Source organism: Panthera leo, assembly GCF_018350215.1.
Source record: "Panthera leo isolate Ple1 chromosome Y unlocalized genomic scaffold, P.leo_Ple1_pat1.1 chrY_random_Un_scaffold_80, whole genome shotgun sequence".
Lineage (NCBI taxonomy): Eukaryota > Metazoa > Chordata > Mammalia > Carnivora > Felidae > Panthera > Panthera leo.
In genome coordinates this window covers 363,941-383,829 of record NW_024962234.1, presented here as the reverse complement: position 1 = coordinate 383,829, position 19,889 = coordinate 363,941, and the positions used below count along the sequence as shown (strand labels likewise).

Here is a 19,889-nt window from a genome sequence, read left to right as displayed (position 1 = left end):
AGCCTCAAGAAGGGATATAAGATAATAAATGAGCCACTGAGTTTGTGGCCCTTTGTTACAGCAGCAACTGGAAACATAGGCAGTAAGCAAATCTGCCCATTGCTTTAGAAGTCAATGCCATTCTTATTTTTTTCCCCAGGGCATCCTTGAAAAGATAGTCTGAAACAAAGACAGGAGGTGTGTCGTGTCTCTGCCCACAAGAGAGGCAGAAACACTGTCATAGGCTCTGGTGAATCTTCTGTTGGGTGCCCATTGGCCACACTTGTTCAGTCTGACCAGCATAGCCCAGGACCAGATTTTTCCAGTCTGTCTCATAGGATACTATCAACAGGACTCCAAGCATGAGGAAGAGCCCAAGTGGCAGGATTAACTTCGACCCTGCCCTGCTGTAACTGGCTGAGGAAGTCTCACAGACCGTCAGAAAGCCAGATGGCTTTCTTCCGTGGGGCCCGGTGTTGACCTTTCCACTGGCCTGAGGCATGGCAAGATACACTCACAAGTGGTCCGCAAGAAAGAGGTCTAGGGCAATTTTGTCATCATTAATAACTCTGGCCAGGGAGTTGAGACTCCCTTGAAGCCATTCGTTGATCATTTCAACTAAATTTGTGGACAGATTTCAGACTGCCTTTGGTTCGTGAATGACTTCCATTGTGGGGATAAAACTACCTGCGCTGTGGGCATAAACCCACCTACGTGTGGAGTTAGTTGTTCTCGGGTGGGTTCCTGCAAGGAACCAAAGCTAGCGTCATTTTGGAGAGCACTTCACAGTTGTCTGAGGGCTACATGAGTACTAGTGGTATTTAAACACTTCAACACTTGATGATCTGTTATGACTTAAACACTTGGTGATCCATTATGACCACCGCTAAGATAGACGACGCTTGAGGGACACAAATTAGTGCACAACTTCCATGAAAGACGAGGCACACATGGTACCTTTGGAAAGAAAGTGTTGTTTATGATTTTGGAGCTTCCCAGGGAGGACTTCAATCAGTGTCCCCAAGTGGCACAAGTTCAGAGTGCTTGACAGCATAACTCCCTAGAGAGCCGGTGAGTCTTAGAGTTTGCAGGTAAGTAATTGAATTATATCCCCTTTTTGAATGGCCTGCCTGAGGCCAGTCCATGCAGTTTGTCCTTCTGTCCATGACATCGGGAGGGTGGCATTTTTCTGCCCCTGGAATGAGCTGGTGATGCCTAAGAGGAATGAAGGCAGGGCAGACACTCAGTGAGGTACACATGTATTTTATTTGGGAGGTGCAGGTTCGGGGACATCCCCTGCTAGCTACATCCATTTAAATTGCAGTCAAATTGTCATGAGCTGTCTGGCTGGAAGGCACATTCAGCAGTGTGTCCAGTCCAAGGAGCTCTTCCTTCCCCCCCACCCCCAGCACCCCTTCGCCTAACCCGTTCCTGCCTCAGTGCGTACATTTTGGTAACTGCCGCAAAAATATCTCCGGTATTTCCAGGAGATACATCTTTACCTTTTGTCCGGTCATCCCCTACTTGTGGCAGTCCTTTTGTCCAGAAAGGTTAGGTACTTCAGGGCTGAGGTAAGTTGTATAAACGGCACAGAGATGCATTCTCTCCTCTTTGACCGGTGTGGACTATCACCCTAGGGATATCCCTTGGGCATTGTACTCAACAATGTACGCCATCATCCTTGTGATCTAGGACCATGTCAGTCCCACAAGAGACTCCAGGTAGCTGATGCAACGTTTGAGTCCTCTAGGCCCCATTTGGTACCTGGAGGGTGTTCCCCCTGGGTGACTCGGTTTTACTGTCGGGGGAATGAGGCAAGCATCAGCCTAAGAATGCTATGGTCAGGATTCTTTGAATTTCTTCTGCCGCATTGGCCCCGATGATGATTACCCGGGAGGAGACAGAGGGGATGATCCCTTTCTGGGGGCAGCTGCATTCACTGGCCCAACTCGCATTTCCAAGGTGTGTAGATAAGGACAAGGTGGGGAGGTAATATTAGGAACCCAGCATGGAGCCCATTGTGGGGCTTGCACTCATGACCCTGAGATGAAGAAGACCTGCGCTGAGACCAGGAAGTTGGAGGCTTAACTGACTGAGCTACCCTGGCACCTGTTGGGAGTCTTGTTGAGATGGCTTTTGAGGGGCAGTCCTAACTCCCAGTAATACTACGTGCCTATGGATGATGGGGGAACGTGGGTGGTACAAGGGGTACCTGGACTGTCGCTGCATTCTTAGTGGGTCTTTGATAAGAGGTGTGCCACTGTCAGATCACAGGTCATCTGTAGGAGGTGATCACAGGATCGATTAGGGCAAGGGCTTCGTTGCTGTGGTGAGAGTCAGCTGATCAGAGTGGAGTGGCAACCCCACAACCTGAAAAGGAGGTAGCCGTGGGGTACCCGAGACCAGTAGCCCTGGCAATAGTTCAAAGGTCAGCGGTACTCAAACTTCCAGCAGGAGGTACACTCAGTGCCCTGTGTGCTGTGGCCTTCCCAATCTGGAGACAACTGGGTCAACTCTCAGCCTGTGTCACAAGCCTAGCATACAATGGTAACGTCTGCATCAGAAACAGAATGTTTTACTTTGTGCCCAGTCTACGATGGTGGTGTACATGTTGCCATGATCCGTGCAGTCGGTGAGCGTAATTCAGCCTGTAGCAAAGGCGGCAGTCCGGGTGGTGCAGGCTTGATCCGCAGCTTGCTTTCACTCTCACCATGGGCATCTACGTGAATAACCCAGATGATTCATTTAGTGGGTTTGATTGATTTCCCCATTTCGTGGTGCTAAAGAGGAGGTCCTTAATCTACCAGTCTGTCTTTTTTTTCTAAGTTGAAGACCAAGTAGTGAGCCGTAACAAGTCTTACCGGGGAGAGATAAGGTATAGGCCAGAGCAGCAGAGCAGCAGGAGTTACCTTGAATTCACTCCGCCTAACGCAGCAGCCATGTCCATTCTTGGTTCTTCATAATTTGTGCTGAGGCAAAACAGCGAGCACAGCCAGCTGCGGCCATTCGGCTTCATTGTAACCAGGTCACCGGGTAAACTGGAGATTTGGAGAGGAAACCGGAATTTGGAGAGCCCCTCTGAATCCCACTGGGCCAGTGGCTTTGCTTCAGGCAACAGACCTCCAGAATGACAGCAAACACTTCTTTGTGTAAAGTAGAGGTGGGACTTGGCTGACTAAGTCCTCGAGTCGGCCATTTCAGTTTGTTACATGAAACCTGTTGGGCTTTTCCTACATTGTTAGTCTTAAAAACTGAGTTCACCCACCCCGAAAGGAGAATATCAGGCCAGAGAGTCAGGAGAGCATCTTGGAATAAGTCTTCAGCGTTTGCAGGAGCCCAGGGACAAGATAATTGGTGCTTTTCAAAAGGATGCACCGGGTATGTGAGGTAGGCTTGCCCATTGCTTGCCTTATCACAGAGACTTGTAACATAAAGGAGTCATTAGGATTTGTGGACGCCAAAAGCACTTATTTGTGGGTTTCCCAAATGACAGAATCCCCACTGGCAGCATATTACGCTTTATATCCGATGTATACATGTATTTGTAGAGTAATCTGAAGCATACATTCAGATTAGGGCAGCGCAGTAACAGTACATTGAATAAGCCCATGGCTGATTGTCTCACTTCCTTGATCTGTGAAGTGTGCCCCAAATGCCATCGGTGGAACAGACTCAGATGGGGGCAGTGACTTCAGTAGCTGTTTCCAAACAGAGACATAAAAGTTTGAGTCCCTCTGTTGTCCACGGTACACCAGCATGCTGGGATGCATGCGTATGGCCTTTGGCTTCCGTTGGGGGATGGGGAATCCTTACTCCCGACCCTAGCCATCCTCCTCCTTAAGGTGGCTAAAGTCAGGGTACACAGGAAGAAATCAGAGGACGTGAAGAGGGAGAGGGTGGCCCCACATCAGTACACAAGACATGTTTCCACTTGCTTTTGAACGGCGTAGGCAGGCTGTTGATAACTTTGCTTTCACACGTTAGCTCTCACTTCTACATGAAGGCCAGGCGGATGCCAGAACTTTTGAAAAGCCTGTATCATCATCTCATTTCCCAGTTTCTCTCTCCTCTAGCTTTTCTCTCTCTCTCGCTTCCTTTTTCCTGATTGTTGTTCCATACACCCAGCCGCTGAAGTCAATACTTGTGGCTGGGATGTTTGTATCCAGAGCATCCTGGGAAGCTACCTCAGTCTTGGGACAGCTCTCCCCAAAGTAAAACAGAGGCAAACCTACGTACACGGTTCTCAGAGACCTGCCAGAAAGGGTTGACTGGGACCACGATCCTTTGAAAATAATGTCTGCGTTGTTCCCTCTGGCACTAAGAGTGTGGGCTGCCGCCTCCATGGTCACTGTTGACGTAGGGTATAGGGAATGGTTGGTGGGAAGTTTAAAATCCCACAGTGCTCTCTCCTGCTGCAAGACAGCTGCTTTTTCATTCGCTCAGCCTTCCGTTTGGGTTATAAGTTTTATTTTGTGTTTGTGTTGTAAGTTTTGAGAAGGTCCCAGAGTTCTGCAGAAGTTGATTCTGGTGGATTCTGCCAGCATGTTACTTGCTGGAGGGACAGAGCCTCGGGGTTTTCTATTCTACCATTATGGTAGTCCTTCCCAACTCTTTGCCTCCTTTGATTCTAACTGGCATTGCTATTTTGCAAACAACTGTGAAAGGAGGGGGGAAAAAAACTGTGAAATGATGATGGGCCCACTGATTGTACCACATACGAAAAGTACACAGTATGTTTAGACATGAGCAATGTAGGATGGAAAACTGTATTCTTATGCACTGCATAGTTCCCCTTCCTTCACTACAATTGATTTAGCCCCTTCCATGGCCCTTTTTAAAATTTCTTTTTCCCCCTCTTCATTCTTTCTAGCTTGTGAGTGGCACGATGGATGAATCTAGAATTTGCAGGCTAGGCGTAAAAGCAGATAGGTTGTGTGACTCTCAGTCGAACGATACTCTTCAGCACCAAGACTCAAATTGTGCTGGCGCAAGTAGCAGGCATTCCTTGCAAGAGGATGAAGACAGTAACTTTATAAGAAAGAACAGGAATTTGGTGAACCCAGTGTACTGCACGCAAGAGTCAAGAATGGAGCCTCCTGGGCCAGATGGTGGAAGAGATCCTTCTGATGATCAGCAAGATGCACAGTGCAACAGGAACAAAGGAAAAACCTTAGGTAATAATTTCTGCTCAGTGCTTGGACATTTTCACACGCTACTCATTTTACCTAGCCTTTCTGCAGCACAGGTAATGACAGAACATAGTCTGTTTTAAGTCTGTCTTAAGATGTGGTTAGGTGAAAACACACCTCTGTGTTCTTGGAACAGGTTGGCAGTTACAATCAGGATGAGAATATGACGAGGTAGGAAGCCTGGTCATAGGAATCACATTATTTCTCTGCAAATAATCAAGAATTGTTTTTTGGGGGAAAAAGTTTGTGGCCTTTGGGCAGCAGTGCTGTTGTTTTGCCCCATATTTAACCCTTTAAATGAATGGAGTGGAGTGGAGTGGAAATCTGACCAGTAATTACTGCGAGACCTCTGTATGTGCTCAGTTTATCTAAAAGACTCTTCACTAAAATTTGGAAACGGTATATGTTTTCTGTGGCTTAGAAGGCAGGCTCACAAGAATGCTTTTCAGGGTGTGCTTTCTCCCTCCTGCTCTGTTAGTTTGACAGGTTAGGGCTTAGAATGTGGTATGTTACATTTGAGGAATAAAATCTAAAACGCCTACTTGGCCTTACGGGTTGCTTCTCAATTTTTAAAATTCCTACTGTACGTAACGTTTACGTGGTTTGATTTGCATGAGTTCTGTACCTGCCTATAACTTGGAATTTTTAAAAATCCGCTTTTGAGCACCCTGTAGGACTTTAACATTACAGGAATATGAGAAGGATTTAAAATTCCTCGCCAACAAGACAGCTGTCTTCAGAACCCATCACTCCACCAATGTGTGTAAATTATAGCTTCAGGTTAAAATTGTTAAATAGTTTTAGATGGTTACAGTTTAAAACCTTCATACAATTAGAGTTTACATGGACGGTTACTTCTTACACATTCGGTAATTGTATTCCCTCTGTATTTGTCCTTGAACAGACTGAGAAATGGTTTCACTGCGGAAATTGTGTGTGCTGTCATAGCAGAGTATTTTTTGAAGTCAGCCTGTTCCTCCTCCTCTTTCCCATGCATAGTTGTTTGTAAAATATTAAAGTTATTTAACTTAATTTAAGTTATTAAATTTAAGACAACTATCAAAGTTGTCTTCAGATTTTTAAAATGAAACGTCCTACATACAAGAGGGAACAATTCAGAAAATAAAAAGGTACCTACCCGCAGGGTACAGGATGAGGCGTATCACTTAGTTTGAAGCACCCTTTGCTTGCCCCCACTTACCTCAGCTACCGCTTCTCCCTGGCACAGTTATTCTTCTCTGTTAAAAAAAAAATTTTTTTTTAACGTTTATTTATTTTTGACAGAGAGAGAGAGAGAGAGACAGAGCATGAGCAGGGGAGGGGCAGAGAGAGAGGGAGACACAGAATCCCAAGCAGGCTCCAGGCTCTGAGCTGTCAGCACAGAGCCCGACGCGGGGCTCGAACTCACGGACCGCGAGATCATGACCTGAGCCGAAGTCAGACGCTCAACCGACTGAGCCACCCAGGCGCCCCATCCCTGGCACAGTTATTAAAGTATCCTTGTAAAACTCCCCAAGGAAAGAGCTATTTTTTTTTTTTTTCACTTCTTTTTCTTGGCCCTAATCTTGATTAGCACCCAGAGTATCCTTGGTAAATCACCAGGAAACAGTCATTAAGTCACATTGGTCACTGGAAAAGGTGTGTGTCCCTGTGGATTATGTGCGCTTTAGGTAGTCTTAAACTTCCTTGAATACTTGTAGTTGGCTAGCAGAAAGCTTTTGAAGACATTCCGACCCTTTGTAGAATGTCTTAATTTGGAACCAGTGGCTAAGTTAGAGTACTTACACTTTCATTCAGTGGTGTTCTTACAGTGTCAGTGCCAAATAGCTGACCACTAGTAGTGTTAGTTATTAAGTGAAGCGATGTGGGGCAGGGAGGAGGCTGACCCCTTCTAATCAAGAATTTGAAAATAGTTTCACTGATTTCCTGGTGAGCCTGTATCTAATGTCCCCTTAAATCATAATCTGGATAGCTGAACATAATTTTTATGTAGAATTGACAGATTGGATTAATTTTATCCTTCTGGTACTTTTTTTTCCTCCATTCCTTTTGGACCATCAGGAAAAGAAGTGTTACTATTGATGCAAGCCTTAAACACTCTTTCAACTCCAGAGGAGAAGCTGGCAGCTCTCTGTAAGACATATGCTGATCTTGTGAGTATTAAGGGTGCAAAGCCCGTATAAAATATAACGAAAGGTGCATGTGCCTGATAAGCTTATGAGATGTGATTTTGATATGGTTTTAAATGTAAAGTTGTTTTTCATTACAAAATTGAGGGTAAGAATCTAATTCCTTGAGACTTAGGTTGATTGTATGGCCTCATTTTATGGTATGCTTAGATACAGCATTTTACTAGTCTCTGGGATGTGGAATAGCTTTCCTAAAACTCAGTCAGCTCTGGCATTCCTAGGTCAGCATTTCCCTCATACGTTTAGATGCCTGACAGTTGTGAGGATATGATTTTCTATATGTAGATTAAGCAATTGTAGAACCTGAAACACGGTTAGATTCAAAAGTGTTTAACCATTTGACTGAAGCTGAGTGTTGTGAAGTAGTGTAGTAAAACAGTACTATTTCTCAGGAAAATATTTCCTTAGCATCCACTATATGCCAGGCACTGTATTTTTATTTTTATTGTTATTTTTTTAATTTTCTATTTTTATTGCATCTTCCAAAGAAACTGACTTGTATAAAGAGTTTGTTCTGGTCTGTGGCCCATGTTATTTCAAGTAGCATTCACCTTGGGTATATGGAAACATTCTCAACAAGGAAACCCTGCCATCAGTTTAAAAGTGAAGAATGCAGGGGGGGGCGGGGGGGGCGGCGGTGCACCTGGGTGGCTCAGTCGGTTGGGCGTCTGACTTCAGCTCAGGTCATGATCTCACGGTCCGTGGGTTCGAGCCCCGCGTCGGGCTCTGTGCTGACAGCTCAGAGCCTGGAGTCTGCCTCGGGTTCTATGTCTCCCCCTCCCTCTGTCCCTCCCATGCTCGTGCTCTGTCTCTGTCTCTGTCTGTTTCTCACTAATACATACATGTTAAAAAAAAAAAAAAGTTAAAAAAAAGTGAAGAATGGGATAGGACATTTTGAAGAATCGTGGCAGGAATGTTTTAGAAGTGTTGGTTCCAAGGTAAATGCGGCAATTCTCGTGGGTTGTGAGGTGTCTATGTGAATTACCAGTGATGAATTTTGTCCATTCACATCTGTTTGAAAGCATCTGCTCTGTAGCATACACGTTACTCTTTTCTGAATAACTGACTCTAAGTATAGAGCTGGAACAGTTGTACTTACTACCGCTCCAAGTGGCACAAGTATACCCCACTTAGCAACCTGGCACCTTCTGAAAATTGTGGAGAAGCAGGAATGGCCTAGAGCGTCTCTGAATGGCCTACACACGGTCCAGATGCAAAGATGGCAGCAATCAGAGTTGTTGGGGATTGCCACGTCAGGAAAGGCAAGAGCTACACATCTGCTCTGGGAAACAGCCAGATGGAAGCTTCTGCTTCTGGTCCTACAGAACTGCATATATTTGCGTATTTTAAAATGTGTTACCTGGGGCTGTACTCCAATTAGTACAGATCTCAGTGCTCACTGAGATCCGCCTACATTGGGACCCCAACAGGTCTTGGCACACTGAACATGCGTGTTTATGAAGGGCAAAATAGGCCATTGACAATCCTGAAGGTTTGAGAGACAACCAAGACCTAGGGCATTGCTGAACTCCGCGGTTCCTCTTACCCAAGGCATCCCCTCAAAACTGGGAGGGGTGACTGCCTCAACTGTTGCATAGAAACAGACACAGGGAGTCCGGAAAAATGAAGAAAGAGTGGAGTGTGTTCCAACAGAAACACCAAGATACAACCTCGGGAAAACAAACAAACAAACAAACAAACAAACAAACAAAGCCTTAATGAAACAGAACAGGTAATTTCTCTGTTAAGTGTCCCAAGTGGTGGTCATGAAGGTGCTCACCAAACCTGAGAGAAGAATGGATGAGAACAGTGAGCGCTTTAACAAAGAGATCGAAAATACAAAAGAAAAGAAAAAAGAAAAAAAGCCAAAGAGAAGTGGTCGAGCAGTGGAATACAATTAACTGAACTGAAAAATACACCAGAGAGTTTCAACAGCAGACCAAGTGAGGTAGAAGAAAGGGTCGGTAAACTTTTTGGCAAAAGCAGTGGAGCTCACCATCAGAGAGCAAAGAGAAAATGGGAAAAAAGTGAAGATAGCTAAAGGGACTTACAGGACAACATCAAGTGGAGAACCAAGTGAGAAAGAGGAAGAAAATTTACTTAAAAAATAGCTGAAAACCCCCCCTAACCCGGGGAAGGAAACAGACCTTGAGATCCAGGAAGCACAGACCTTGAGATTCAGGAAGCACAGTTCCAAATATTATGAACCCAAAGACATCCACACTGAGACACACTGTACTTAAAACGTTAAAAGTTGAAGACAAAGATTATTATAAAGCAGCAAGGGAACAAAACCAAAACCAAAACCAAACCAACCCAATTTACATACAAGGGAACCCTGTTAGCCTATCAGCAGGTATTTCAGCAGAAACTGCAGGCCAGAGTCAGTGACATGATATACTCAAAGTTCTGAAAGGAAACAAACAGAACACTTGTGACTAACTAAGAATACCCACCAGGCTAACGCTGTTATTCAGAAGTGAAGGAGAGGTAAAGGATATCCTGGAGACGTGAAATCTAAAACTGTAAAAGGAAGTCCTTCAGACTGAAAAGAAAGGACACCAATCAGCAACACAACGTGGAAGTGTAAATCATACTGCTCACGGTGAAAGGCTATAAAGGCAGGAGCTTCATCACTTCAAACCTCGTTTGAAAGTTAAAAGGGAAAAGTGGTAAAACTAACCATAACTACAATAATCACGGAGAGAACACACACGATAGAAGGGTTTTTTTTTTGAATGTGCCATAACATCCCGAAACATGAGCAAAGAATTAAAATGTAGAGCTTTAGAATGCATCCTAACTTAAGCTGTTACAACACAAAATAGACACACACACACACACACACACACACACACACACACACACACACACGATGTCATGCGGGAGCCTCTTGGTAATCACAAGACAAAAATCTGTGGTAGATAACCAAAAGACGTTGAGAAAGGAATGTAAGCATACCACTTAAGAAACTCCTCAAACCCCAGAGAGCTGGACAAGAGGAAAAGAAACAGAGTAACTGCAAAACAGCCGGCAGCGAGTACAGACCTATCCATAACTACTCCAAGTGTAAAAGGACTAAATCGTGTAATCAAAAAAACATAGTGATTGAATGGACTTGGAAAACAACAGTCATCTATATGCTGCCTGTGAGAGAATGACTTACGATGGAAGGATGCACACAGACCACAAGTGAAGGTATGGGAAAAGACATCCCATGCTTATGAAAACCAGAACAAAGCTGGGGTACCTATGGTCACATCAGACAAAATAACCTGACAAATAAAAACTGTGTAAGAACAAAGAAGGGCATATCATAGTGAAAAATCCGTCAGTCCAGCAGAGGACCTAACATGTTTATATATCTATGGACCCAACATAGGAGCGCCCACATAGAGAACACAAACATTAACAGACCTAAAGGGAGAAATAGATACGTATACAATGACAGTAGGGGGCTTTCATACCCTATTTACATCGATGGACCAATCATCCAGACAGAAAATCAGTAAGGGAATATTGACCTTAAACAACACAATAGAACAGGCAGACTTAAAAGCTATATACAGAACATTGCATCCCAAAGCAACAGAACACACCTTCTTTCAAGTGCTCAAGGAACTTTCTCCAGAATAGATCCCATTAGGCCACAGCCTTGCCAATATTTGTTGTTTTCTGTTTGTGTAATAAGAGCCATCGTAATGGTTGTGCGATGGTGTCTTACTCGGTGGTTTTGTTTGCTTTCTGTAATGATTAGTGATAGTGTGCATCTCTTATGTGCTTATTGGCGATGTGTTGGTCAGCTCTGGAGACATGTCTATTCAGGTCTTTTGCCCATCTTTAAATTGGGTTGTTATTTTGTTCTTGTGCTTTAGGAACTGCCTATAAGTTGTGGATGTTAATATCTTATGATACGTAATTTCACCATACTTTCTTCTGTTCTGTCACTTGCCTTTTCACTCCCTTAATGGTATTCTCTGATGCACAACATATTCAATTTTCATGAAGTCAAGCTATTTTTTTTTTCCCTTTCTGTGCTTTTGGCGTCAGTCCAAGAATCCCTGTCAACTACAATGGCATGAAGCATTTCCCCAAGTTTTCTTCTAAGACATTTACAGGTTTAGGTCTGACATGTAAATCGGGATCCATTTTTTTTTCCACCAAGAGACATTTGGGATATAGGTTTTAAGATTTTTCCAAATACTTGCCCCTTGGTTTTCTCTTTCTTTTCTTTTCTTCTCTTTGCTTGGCTTGGCTTGGCTTGGCTTGGCTTGGCTTTTCTTCTCTTTTCTCTTCTTTTTTTTTTTTTTCTTCTTTCATTTTTTTCTTTTCTCTCTCTCTCCCCTTCCTTCCTCCCTCCCTCCCTCCTCCCTCCCTCCCTCCTTCCTCCCTCCCTCCCTCCTCCCTCCCTCCCTCCTCCCTCCTTCCCTTCTTTCTTTCTTCCCTCCCTGCCTCCCTCCCTGCCTCCCTCCCTCCCTCCCTCCCTCCCTACCCCTGTCCCTCCCTCTGTCCCTCCCTCCCTCCCTCCCTCCCTCCCTCCCTCCCTTCCTTCCTTCCAGTCCTCCTCCGTTCCTTCTTTCCTTGCTTCCTTCTCTCTCCCTTCTTTCATTTCTGCCTTGCTTCCTTTTATCTTTGTTTCCATCTTTCTTCCCTTCCCTTCTCTCCCCTCCCCTCCCCTCCTGTCCCCTACCTCCGCCCTGTCCACTCCCCTCCCCTACCTTTCCTTCCCTTCTTTCTCCCATGGCTTCCCTTCTATCCTCCCTCCCTTCTTTCTCTCTCTTCTTTCTTTCCTTCCTCCCTCCCTCCCGTCTTCCCTCCCTCCCTCCCTCCCTCCCTCCCTCCCTGCCTCCCTCCTTTCCTTCTTTCTTTCTCAAAATTTGTGTGTGGTTGCAACATGGGATTCAGGTGTACAACATAGCGAATTTGACACATTTATACATCAGGTTATGCTCACCACAAGTGTGCCAGGATAGCTCCATCTATCCCATTACATCGCTATTACAACATCACTAGCTCCATCTGTCCCATTACATCGCTGTTACATCATTGACTGTGCTCCGAATACTGTGCCTTTGATTCTTGAGACTGACTCGTTCCGTAACTGGAGGCCTGTATCTCCCACTCCCTTCCACCCATTTTGTCCATTCTGCCGCTTCCTCCCCTCTGGCAACCATCAGTTTCTTCTCTGTGTATGGGTCTGATTCTGCATTTTCTTTGCTTATTTCATTGTTTTATTTTTGATTCCCCTTAGGAGTGAAATCATTTCTATTTGCCTTTCTCAGTCTGACTTCTTGTCAGTTAGCAGTACACCCTCCAGGTCCCACCATGTTGTTGCAGATGGCACGATCTCTTCCTTTTCTGTAATTTTGCATTGTGCAGGTGCATGTTTTTCTTATCCATTTGTCTTAGGTTGCTCTCATAAACAGTGTGGCCAGAAACATCGGGGGACATGTATCTTTTCGGATTAAGGTTTCATTTTCTTTCTTTGGAGGTAAATACCTCCAAAAGGTCGTGGAATTACCAACTCACATGGTAATCCTGTTTTTAATGTGTTTGAGGAAGCTCCATACTCTTTCCAAAGAGTATGACTGTACCAGTTTGGATTCCCACCAGCACTGCAAGAGTGTTCTTTTCCTCCATGTTCTTACCAACACATGTCGTTTCTTATGTTTTGGATTTTAGCCTTTGGGACACGTATCAGCCCCTAATCTCGTTGTGTTGATTTTCACTTCCTTGAAGATGAGTGAGTTTGAACATCTTCTCATGTGTCTGTTGGCCATCTGCGTGTGTTTTTACACGGGAAAAAAGAACATCTGAACAAGCACTCTGCCCGTTTTTGAATGCATAATTGCAGGGGGAGGGTTGGTGTTGAGTTGTGTCAGTTCTTAGCCCTTCTGATACCCTATGCCTTTTGGATGGAGCATTTAGTCCATTTGTATTCAAAATGATTGTCGAAAGATACGATTTTAGTGCCATCGTGTTAACGTGTAGAGTTGGTGTTTCAGGTGACCTGGTCCTTTGCCGTGTTTGTTGCTCAGGACTTTTATCTTCTTTTTTTAATCTCCCACTCAGGGGGTCCCCTTAACATTTTCTGCCTGGTAGTTTAGGGGTCACGAACTGCTTTGGTTTTTGTCTGTCTGGGAAAGTCTTTAACCCTCCTTCTATTCTGAGTGACAGCCTTGCTGGTGCTCGATAAAGAATTCCCGGTTGCACATTTTTCCCATTCGGCACCGTGAGTATTTCCTGTTCCTCTCCTCAGACCTGCCAGGTTTCTGAGGACAGGTCTGCTGCTAACTTCAAGCCTTGTAGGTTAAGGACCTTTTTCATCCCTAGCTGTTTTCAGAATTTGTTGTCTCTTTTTTTTTAACTTTTATTTAAAGTCAAGTTACAGAGAGGGTCACAATGGATTCAGGCGTACAATTTAGTGATCCATCACTTCTCTGTAACACCCAGGTGTACTCATCCCAACAAGTGTCCTCCTTCATGTCCATCACGCGTTTAGTCCATCCCCCGTGCTCCTCCCTCGAGTAATCCTTAGTTGCTTCTGTGTATTTAAGAGTCTCTTATGTGTCCCCCTTCTGTTTTTACCTTCTTTTTCCTTGCCTTCCACTACGTCCATCTGTTTTGTTTCTTGGATTCCACATATGAGTGAAGTTGTGTGGTATTCGTCTGTCTCTGACTGACTTATTTCGCTTAGCGTAATACACTCCACTTCCATCCACGTTGTTGGAAATGGCAGGATTTCATTCTTTCTGACTGCCAAGTAATATTCCACTGCGTAAATACACTACCTCTTCTTTATCCATTCATCAGTCAAAAGACTGCTGGGCTCTTTCCCTAGATGGGCAGTTGTTGAGAGTGCTGCTGCTATAAACATTTGGGTGCACCTGCGCCTTCGAAACAGCATTTTTCAGGGTAATGCTGGCCTCATGGAATGAATTTGGAAGTTTTCCTTCCGTTCCTACTTTTTGGAACCGCTTTGAAAGAAGAGGTATTAACCCTTCTTTAACTGTTTGGTAGAATTCCTCTGGGAAGCCATCCGGCCCTGGAATGTTTTTGTTGTGAGAGCTTTGACTACGATTCAGTTTCCTTACTGGTTATGGGTCTGTTCAAATTGTCTATATCTTCGGTTTCAGTTGTGGTAGTTTACATGCTTCTAGGAGTCTGTCCATTTTTTCCAGATTGCCCAGTTTGTTGGCATATCACTGCTCATAATATTCTCTTATCATTGTTTGTATTTCTGAAGTACTGATGGTCATCTCTCTTATTTTTATTCCTGATTTTATTTTTTGAGTCCTTTCCTTTTTATTTTTTATTGTTGTCTAGGGTTTATTAGTTTTGTTAGTTCTTTGAGGGAACCAGCTCCTAGTTTCGTTGATCTGTTCTACTGGTCCGTTGATCAGTCGATGTCATTGATTTCTGCTCTAATCTGTATCATTTGCCTTCTTCCTCTGGTTTTGGGCTTTATTCACCGTTCTTTTTTCCAGCGCCTTCGGGGCCAAGTTTTGATTGTGTGTTTGGGGACTTTCTTGCTTCTCGAGATACGCCTGATTTGCAAACCTCTTAGGTCTGCCTTTGCTGCCTCCCAAAGGCTTTGGACTGCCGTGTTTTCATTTTCATTGGCTTCCCTGTATTTCTTTATCGTTTCGTAAATTTCTTGGTTAACCCATTTGTTCTTTAGTAGGATATTCTTTAACCTCCATCTTTCTGAGGGCTGTCCAACTTGTTTCTTGTGGTTGATTACAAGTTTCATAGCCTTGTGGTCTGAAAGTATGGATGGCATGAGCTCGATCTTTTTTGCACATGTTGAGGGCTGACTTGAGACCCAGTGTGTGATCTATTCTGGAGAATGTTCCAGGTGCACTCAAGAAGAATGTGTATTCTTCTGCTTTAGGATGAAATGTTCTGAATATATCTGCTAAGTCCATCTGGTCCAGCCTGTCATTCAAAGCCATTGTATCCTTGCTGATTTTGTGTTTAGATGATCTGTCCATTGTTGTAGTGGGGTATTTAAGTCCCCTACAGTTATGGTATTAGTATCCATGATTTTCTTTGTTTGTTCTTAATTGGCTTACATGTTTGAGTGGTCCCACTTGGAGACGTAACTATTTACGATTGCTGGATCTTCTTGATGGATAGACCCCTTAATTATTTGGTCTGATTAGTTTGTCTGATACAGGTGTGGCCCCTCCAGCATTCTGTTGATGTCCAGTAGCACGATAGGTGGTTCTCTATCCCCTCATTGTCAATCTGCAAGTGTCTTTAGTCTAAAATGAGAGTTGTGTAGGCAGCATTTGGATGGACCTTGTTTTGAAATCCGTTCTGATGCCCTGGGTCTTTTGATTGGAGCATTGGGCCCATTTACCTTTAGAGTGGTTACCTTTACCTTTTGATTGGAGCATTGGGTCCATTACCTTTAGACATGAATTTAGTGCCATTGTGGAGGTGGTCTTTTTGGTGAAATTCTCTTGCCCTTTCTAGGTTTTGGTTGCTTTTGATCTGTTTTGTGGTTGGTTTGTTTGTTTGTTTGTTTGTGTGTTTGTTTTCTTTTACATTCTGTTCTGTTCTGTTCCGTTTTGTTTCTTTCTACACTCACAGAGTCCTCCTAGAGACTCCTTGCAGGGCCTGTTTAGTGGCCACAGATTGCTTTAGTTTTGGCTTGTCTGGAATACTCTATCCCTCCTTCCATTCTGAATGACAGCAGTTCTGGATAAAGCATTCTTGGTTGCGTGATTTTTCTGATTCAGCACGGTGAAAGTATCCTGCCTCTCCTTTATAGCTGGCCAAGTTCCTGTGGACAGATATGCTGTAAGCCTGGCCTGCTTCCTCGTGTAGGTGAAGAACTGTTTTTGTCATTGCTGTTTCCATTATTCTTTCCTTGTCTGTGTGTTTTGTGAATTTGACTATGATATGCCTTGGAGTTGGTTATTTTGCATTGAATCTAATGGGAGTTCTCTGTGCTCCTTGACTTTGATGTCTGTGTCCTTCCCCGGATTAGGAAAGTTGTCTGCTACAATTTGCTCACATAAACCTTCTGCCCCTTGTTTTCTCTATTCCTCCTCTTGAACTTCTAGGATATGAATGTCCTTCCTCTTTCACAAGTGGTTGAGTCACCTAAGTCTTGTATCGTGATCTTTTGCATTTGTTTCCTACCTCTTTTGCTGCTCCATTATTTTCCATAGTCTTACGGTCTATATCACTGAATTGCTGCTCTGCTTTCTCCATCCTTGCCGTCATGACAGCCATTCCTGATTGCATCTCGGTATAGGATTTTTCATTTTGGCCTGATTAGCTTTTAGTTCTTTTATCTCTGCAGAAAGTGTGCCTCTGGTGTCTTCTGTGCTGTTTGCAACCCCAGCTAGTAGTCTTATAATTGTGGTTTTGAATTCTAGTTCAGACATCTTACATGTATCTGTGTTGATTACGTCTTAGGTGTCATTTCTTCTCGTTTCATTTTGGGTGAATTCCTCCATCTTGTCATGTTGGAGGGAGAAATAAATTAATAACTTAAAGAGTTAAAAGTAAAATATTAAAAACAAAACAAAAATATCATTTAAAGGAAGCTAGATCCTAGGTATGCATCTGTCTGCATGTTAAGAGATGCTTGATATTAAAGGGACTAAAAGAGAAAGGAAACAGAGCTTAAAAAATGAACACATTAAAAAGAATTTAAATAGTAAAGTCGAATAAAACCGTTAAAGAAAACAAAATAAATTTTTTAAACTTGAAAAATTAAAAAAAAAAGTTGTTCCTTCTGAGTGCAAGAAAAAGGAACCAACATAACAAAAGAGAACAGAACACATCAGAAAAACAGAAGCAAAGAGAATGAACAGATGAAGAAGCGTACGGAATGAAATCCGAGTGGGGTTGCCTCCACTTTTCCCTAGAACTGAAATTTTGCAGTACGCTGTAGTCCACAGACTTGACAGGTGGAGGGATTTGTTCTGGTCTTCTGGGAGATGTGTCTGGAGGACACAGGTTGGTCAGGCTCCGGGCGGGGGTGGACTTTGTTTTCCGCTGGGTGGCGCTGCTTAGCTCACTAGCGTTGATGAGTGTGTGTGGGAGGGGGCGCACGCTAGAGAAGAAAATGACTTCACTCAGCTAGCTCTCCAGTCTCTGGAATGGGAATTTTGTACCCTCACGTGAGGAAGCACCCCTCCTTTGTCTCAGGCCTCTGTCCACTCCCTGCATCCACACTGTCTGTGTCCAGGCTGTCCGCCGGCCAGGCAGCACTTCCCTCCAGAGTTGGATCTCCGATGGGACTGTGTCTCAGAACCCCAGGCTTCAGAGATTCCCCCGGATTGGACACACGCCAGTTATCTGGGAGCAATGGGCAGGTGACGACTTGTCCCAGAAAACAGTTGTGCGCCAGCACACCCTCAAAGGTTCGGATCACAGCACGCAGCTGGGGCCAGGTTTCTCTGCACTCTGGCGTCTTTGTCTCAATGCCAGCAAATGAGGCAGCTCTCCTGGGCCTGTGGGGTCTTTTCCCGTGGGGAGGCCAGAGGCCATATGGCCTCTACCAGATTCTCTCCACGCAGGGAAATTGCTTCTCCCCATGTGGCACGTGGACCCCGCAGGCCACGCTGCCTGCTCCTGGGAGATTCTCCCTACTTTGTCACCAGAGCACCACCAGGCACTGAGCTCTGAAACGTCAGACTCGTGCTCCACTGTTAACACAATCCTGTGCTGTTGAAATGCTCTCCTTTCCCCCCATCAGTGGTGATAGGGAGCAGATTTCTTGTCCAGTCCTCTTTGAGTGTTTTCACCCTTTTCTCTCTCCCTCTCTCCAGCTACTTTCAGGGAGAGTTCTCTTCTTGCACGCTCCCGATGTCCCACACTCTCCCCCTTTTCTCTTTCCCTCTCTGCTCTCTCTCTCTGCCAAAATGGCTCCCTGCCCTCCATGGCTTTTCTCTACCCCGGTTTACTTCTTCGCACCACAGACCTGCCAAGTTCTGAGGCTCAAGGTGTGCAGATTGTTTCATTAATCCTCAGACCAATTTTCCCAGGTGTTTACAATGGTTTGATGCTGATCTGTCTGCATTTCAGGGATGAGACCAACTCAGGGTCTCCATGCTGCCCTGCCATCTTAACTCCTCTCTGCCAGAATGCTCTCTTTATCCCTATATTTTGCAAGTTTCCCTATGATACGTCATGGTGTTGACCTGCTTTTGTTGATTCTGAGGGGAGTTCTCTGTGCCTTTTGGACTTGAATGCCTGTTTCCTTCCCCAGTAAATAAGTAGTTGCCAGGCACGGATGGACAGGGTGGGGTGTCAGCGGGTCCTGCCTCCACTGGCAGTGGCAGTACTGCTCTCTGAAGTCCCACCCACCGTGTTGGTGCTGGAGGGGAAATGGCGCCACTGCAACCTCTCCTCCCTCCACTGGGGACTCTCACATCCCCCGCTGTGAGAACAGTGAGGCCCTCACAGAATAGTGAGGCCAGGCAGCACGGGGATCATGACCTGGGCCAGAATCAGAGTTGGTCGCTCCACGGACTAACTCACCCAGGCACACCCCTGTCTTGCTGATTTTAACACTTTTTCTCTGTCCCTATTTTTTTTGTATCTCTAATTACAGTACGTCTTGGAGTTGTCCTACTTTTGTTAATTTTGATGGGAGTTCTGTCGTGGACGCGCTGTCTTTTCCCTATCACTGAATGTGATGTTTTGTTTCCTCAAATAAATGTTCTCTCCTCCTTTTTCTCTCTTCTTCTGGGACTCCTAGTATATGAATGTTATTACATTTGATGGAGTCACTGAGTTCCCTAAATCTGTCACCACAATTCTTCTTTCTCTCTCTCCTCTGTCACCTTCTTTAGTTTCCATAACTCTATCTTCCGTATCACTTGTTCATCCGTCTGCTTCTTCCGGCCTTGTGGTCCTTCCATCTAGCCTGTTATGAAGCTGTTATTTTATTTTTTCATTTCTGAATGATTGTGTTATAACTGCTTTATCAAGGTGGCCTCCCTGATGTCCTCCTCCCTTCTACTAAAAGTTCTAAAAGAAATTGTTAATGTTTGTTTGTTTATTTATATATTTACTTACTTACTTACTTACTTATTTCCTTCTTTATTTGAGAGAGAGAGAGAGAGAGCATGATCAAGGGAGGGGCAGAGAGAGAGGGAGACACAGAGTCCAAAGCAGGCTCCACGCTCTGAGCTGTCAGCACAGAGCCCGACGTCGGGCTGGAACTCACAGAGCACGAGATCATCACGTGAGCCGAAGTTGGACGTTTGACCGACTGAGCCACCCAGGCGCCCCTGATGTCTTCCATTGTTCTCTCAAGTCCAGCCAGTATCCTTATGGTTGTTGCTTTAAATTCTCCACCAGGCATGTTACTTACATCTGCTGGGGTTCGATCTCTGGCTGTGACCTTATCTTGTTGTTTCTTTGGGGATGAATTCCTTCTCCTTGGCACTTTGTCTAGGTCTCTGTCTTCTTCTCTGTGTTAGAAAAGCCTGGTATGTTTCCTGTGCCCACAGTGCCCACGGTGCCCACACAGTGAGACTAAAGGCTTTATGAAGAACCAGTC

At 44.6% G+C, this 19,889-nt stretch overlaps 1 protein-coding gene across 2 annotated transcripts in view; it reads left to right on the top strand.

The window, feature by feature from the left end:
• Positions 1-1,144: 1,144 nt before the first annotated feature.
• The window catches only part of TXLNG (taxilin gamma), a 53,910-nt gene continuing 35,165 nt past the window's right edge, over positions 1,145-19,889 (top strand). The window contains exons 1-2 of one of the 2 annotated variants that reach the window (XM_042926819.1): positions 1,145-5,153; positions 7,230-7,321. In XM_042926819.1, coding sequence (XP_042782753.1) covers positions 4,865-5,153; positions 7,230-7,321 — 381 coding nt within the window. In that variant the 5' untranslated portion in view covers positions 1,145-4,864. The remainder of the gene's footprint in view (positions 5,154-7,229; positions 7,322-19,889) is intronic. The other variant, XM_042926820.1, reaches the window with a different exon arrangement.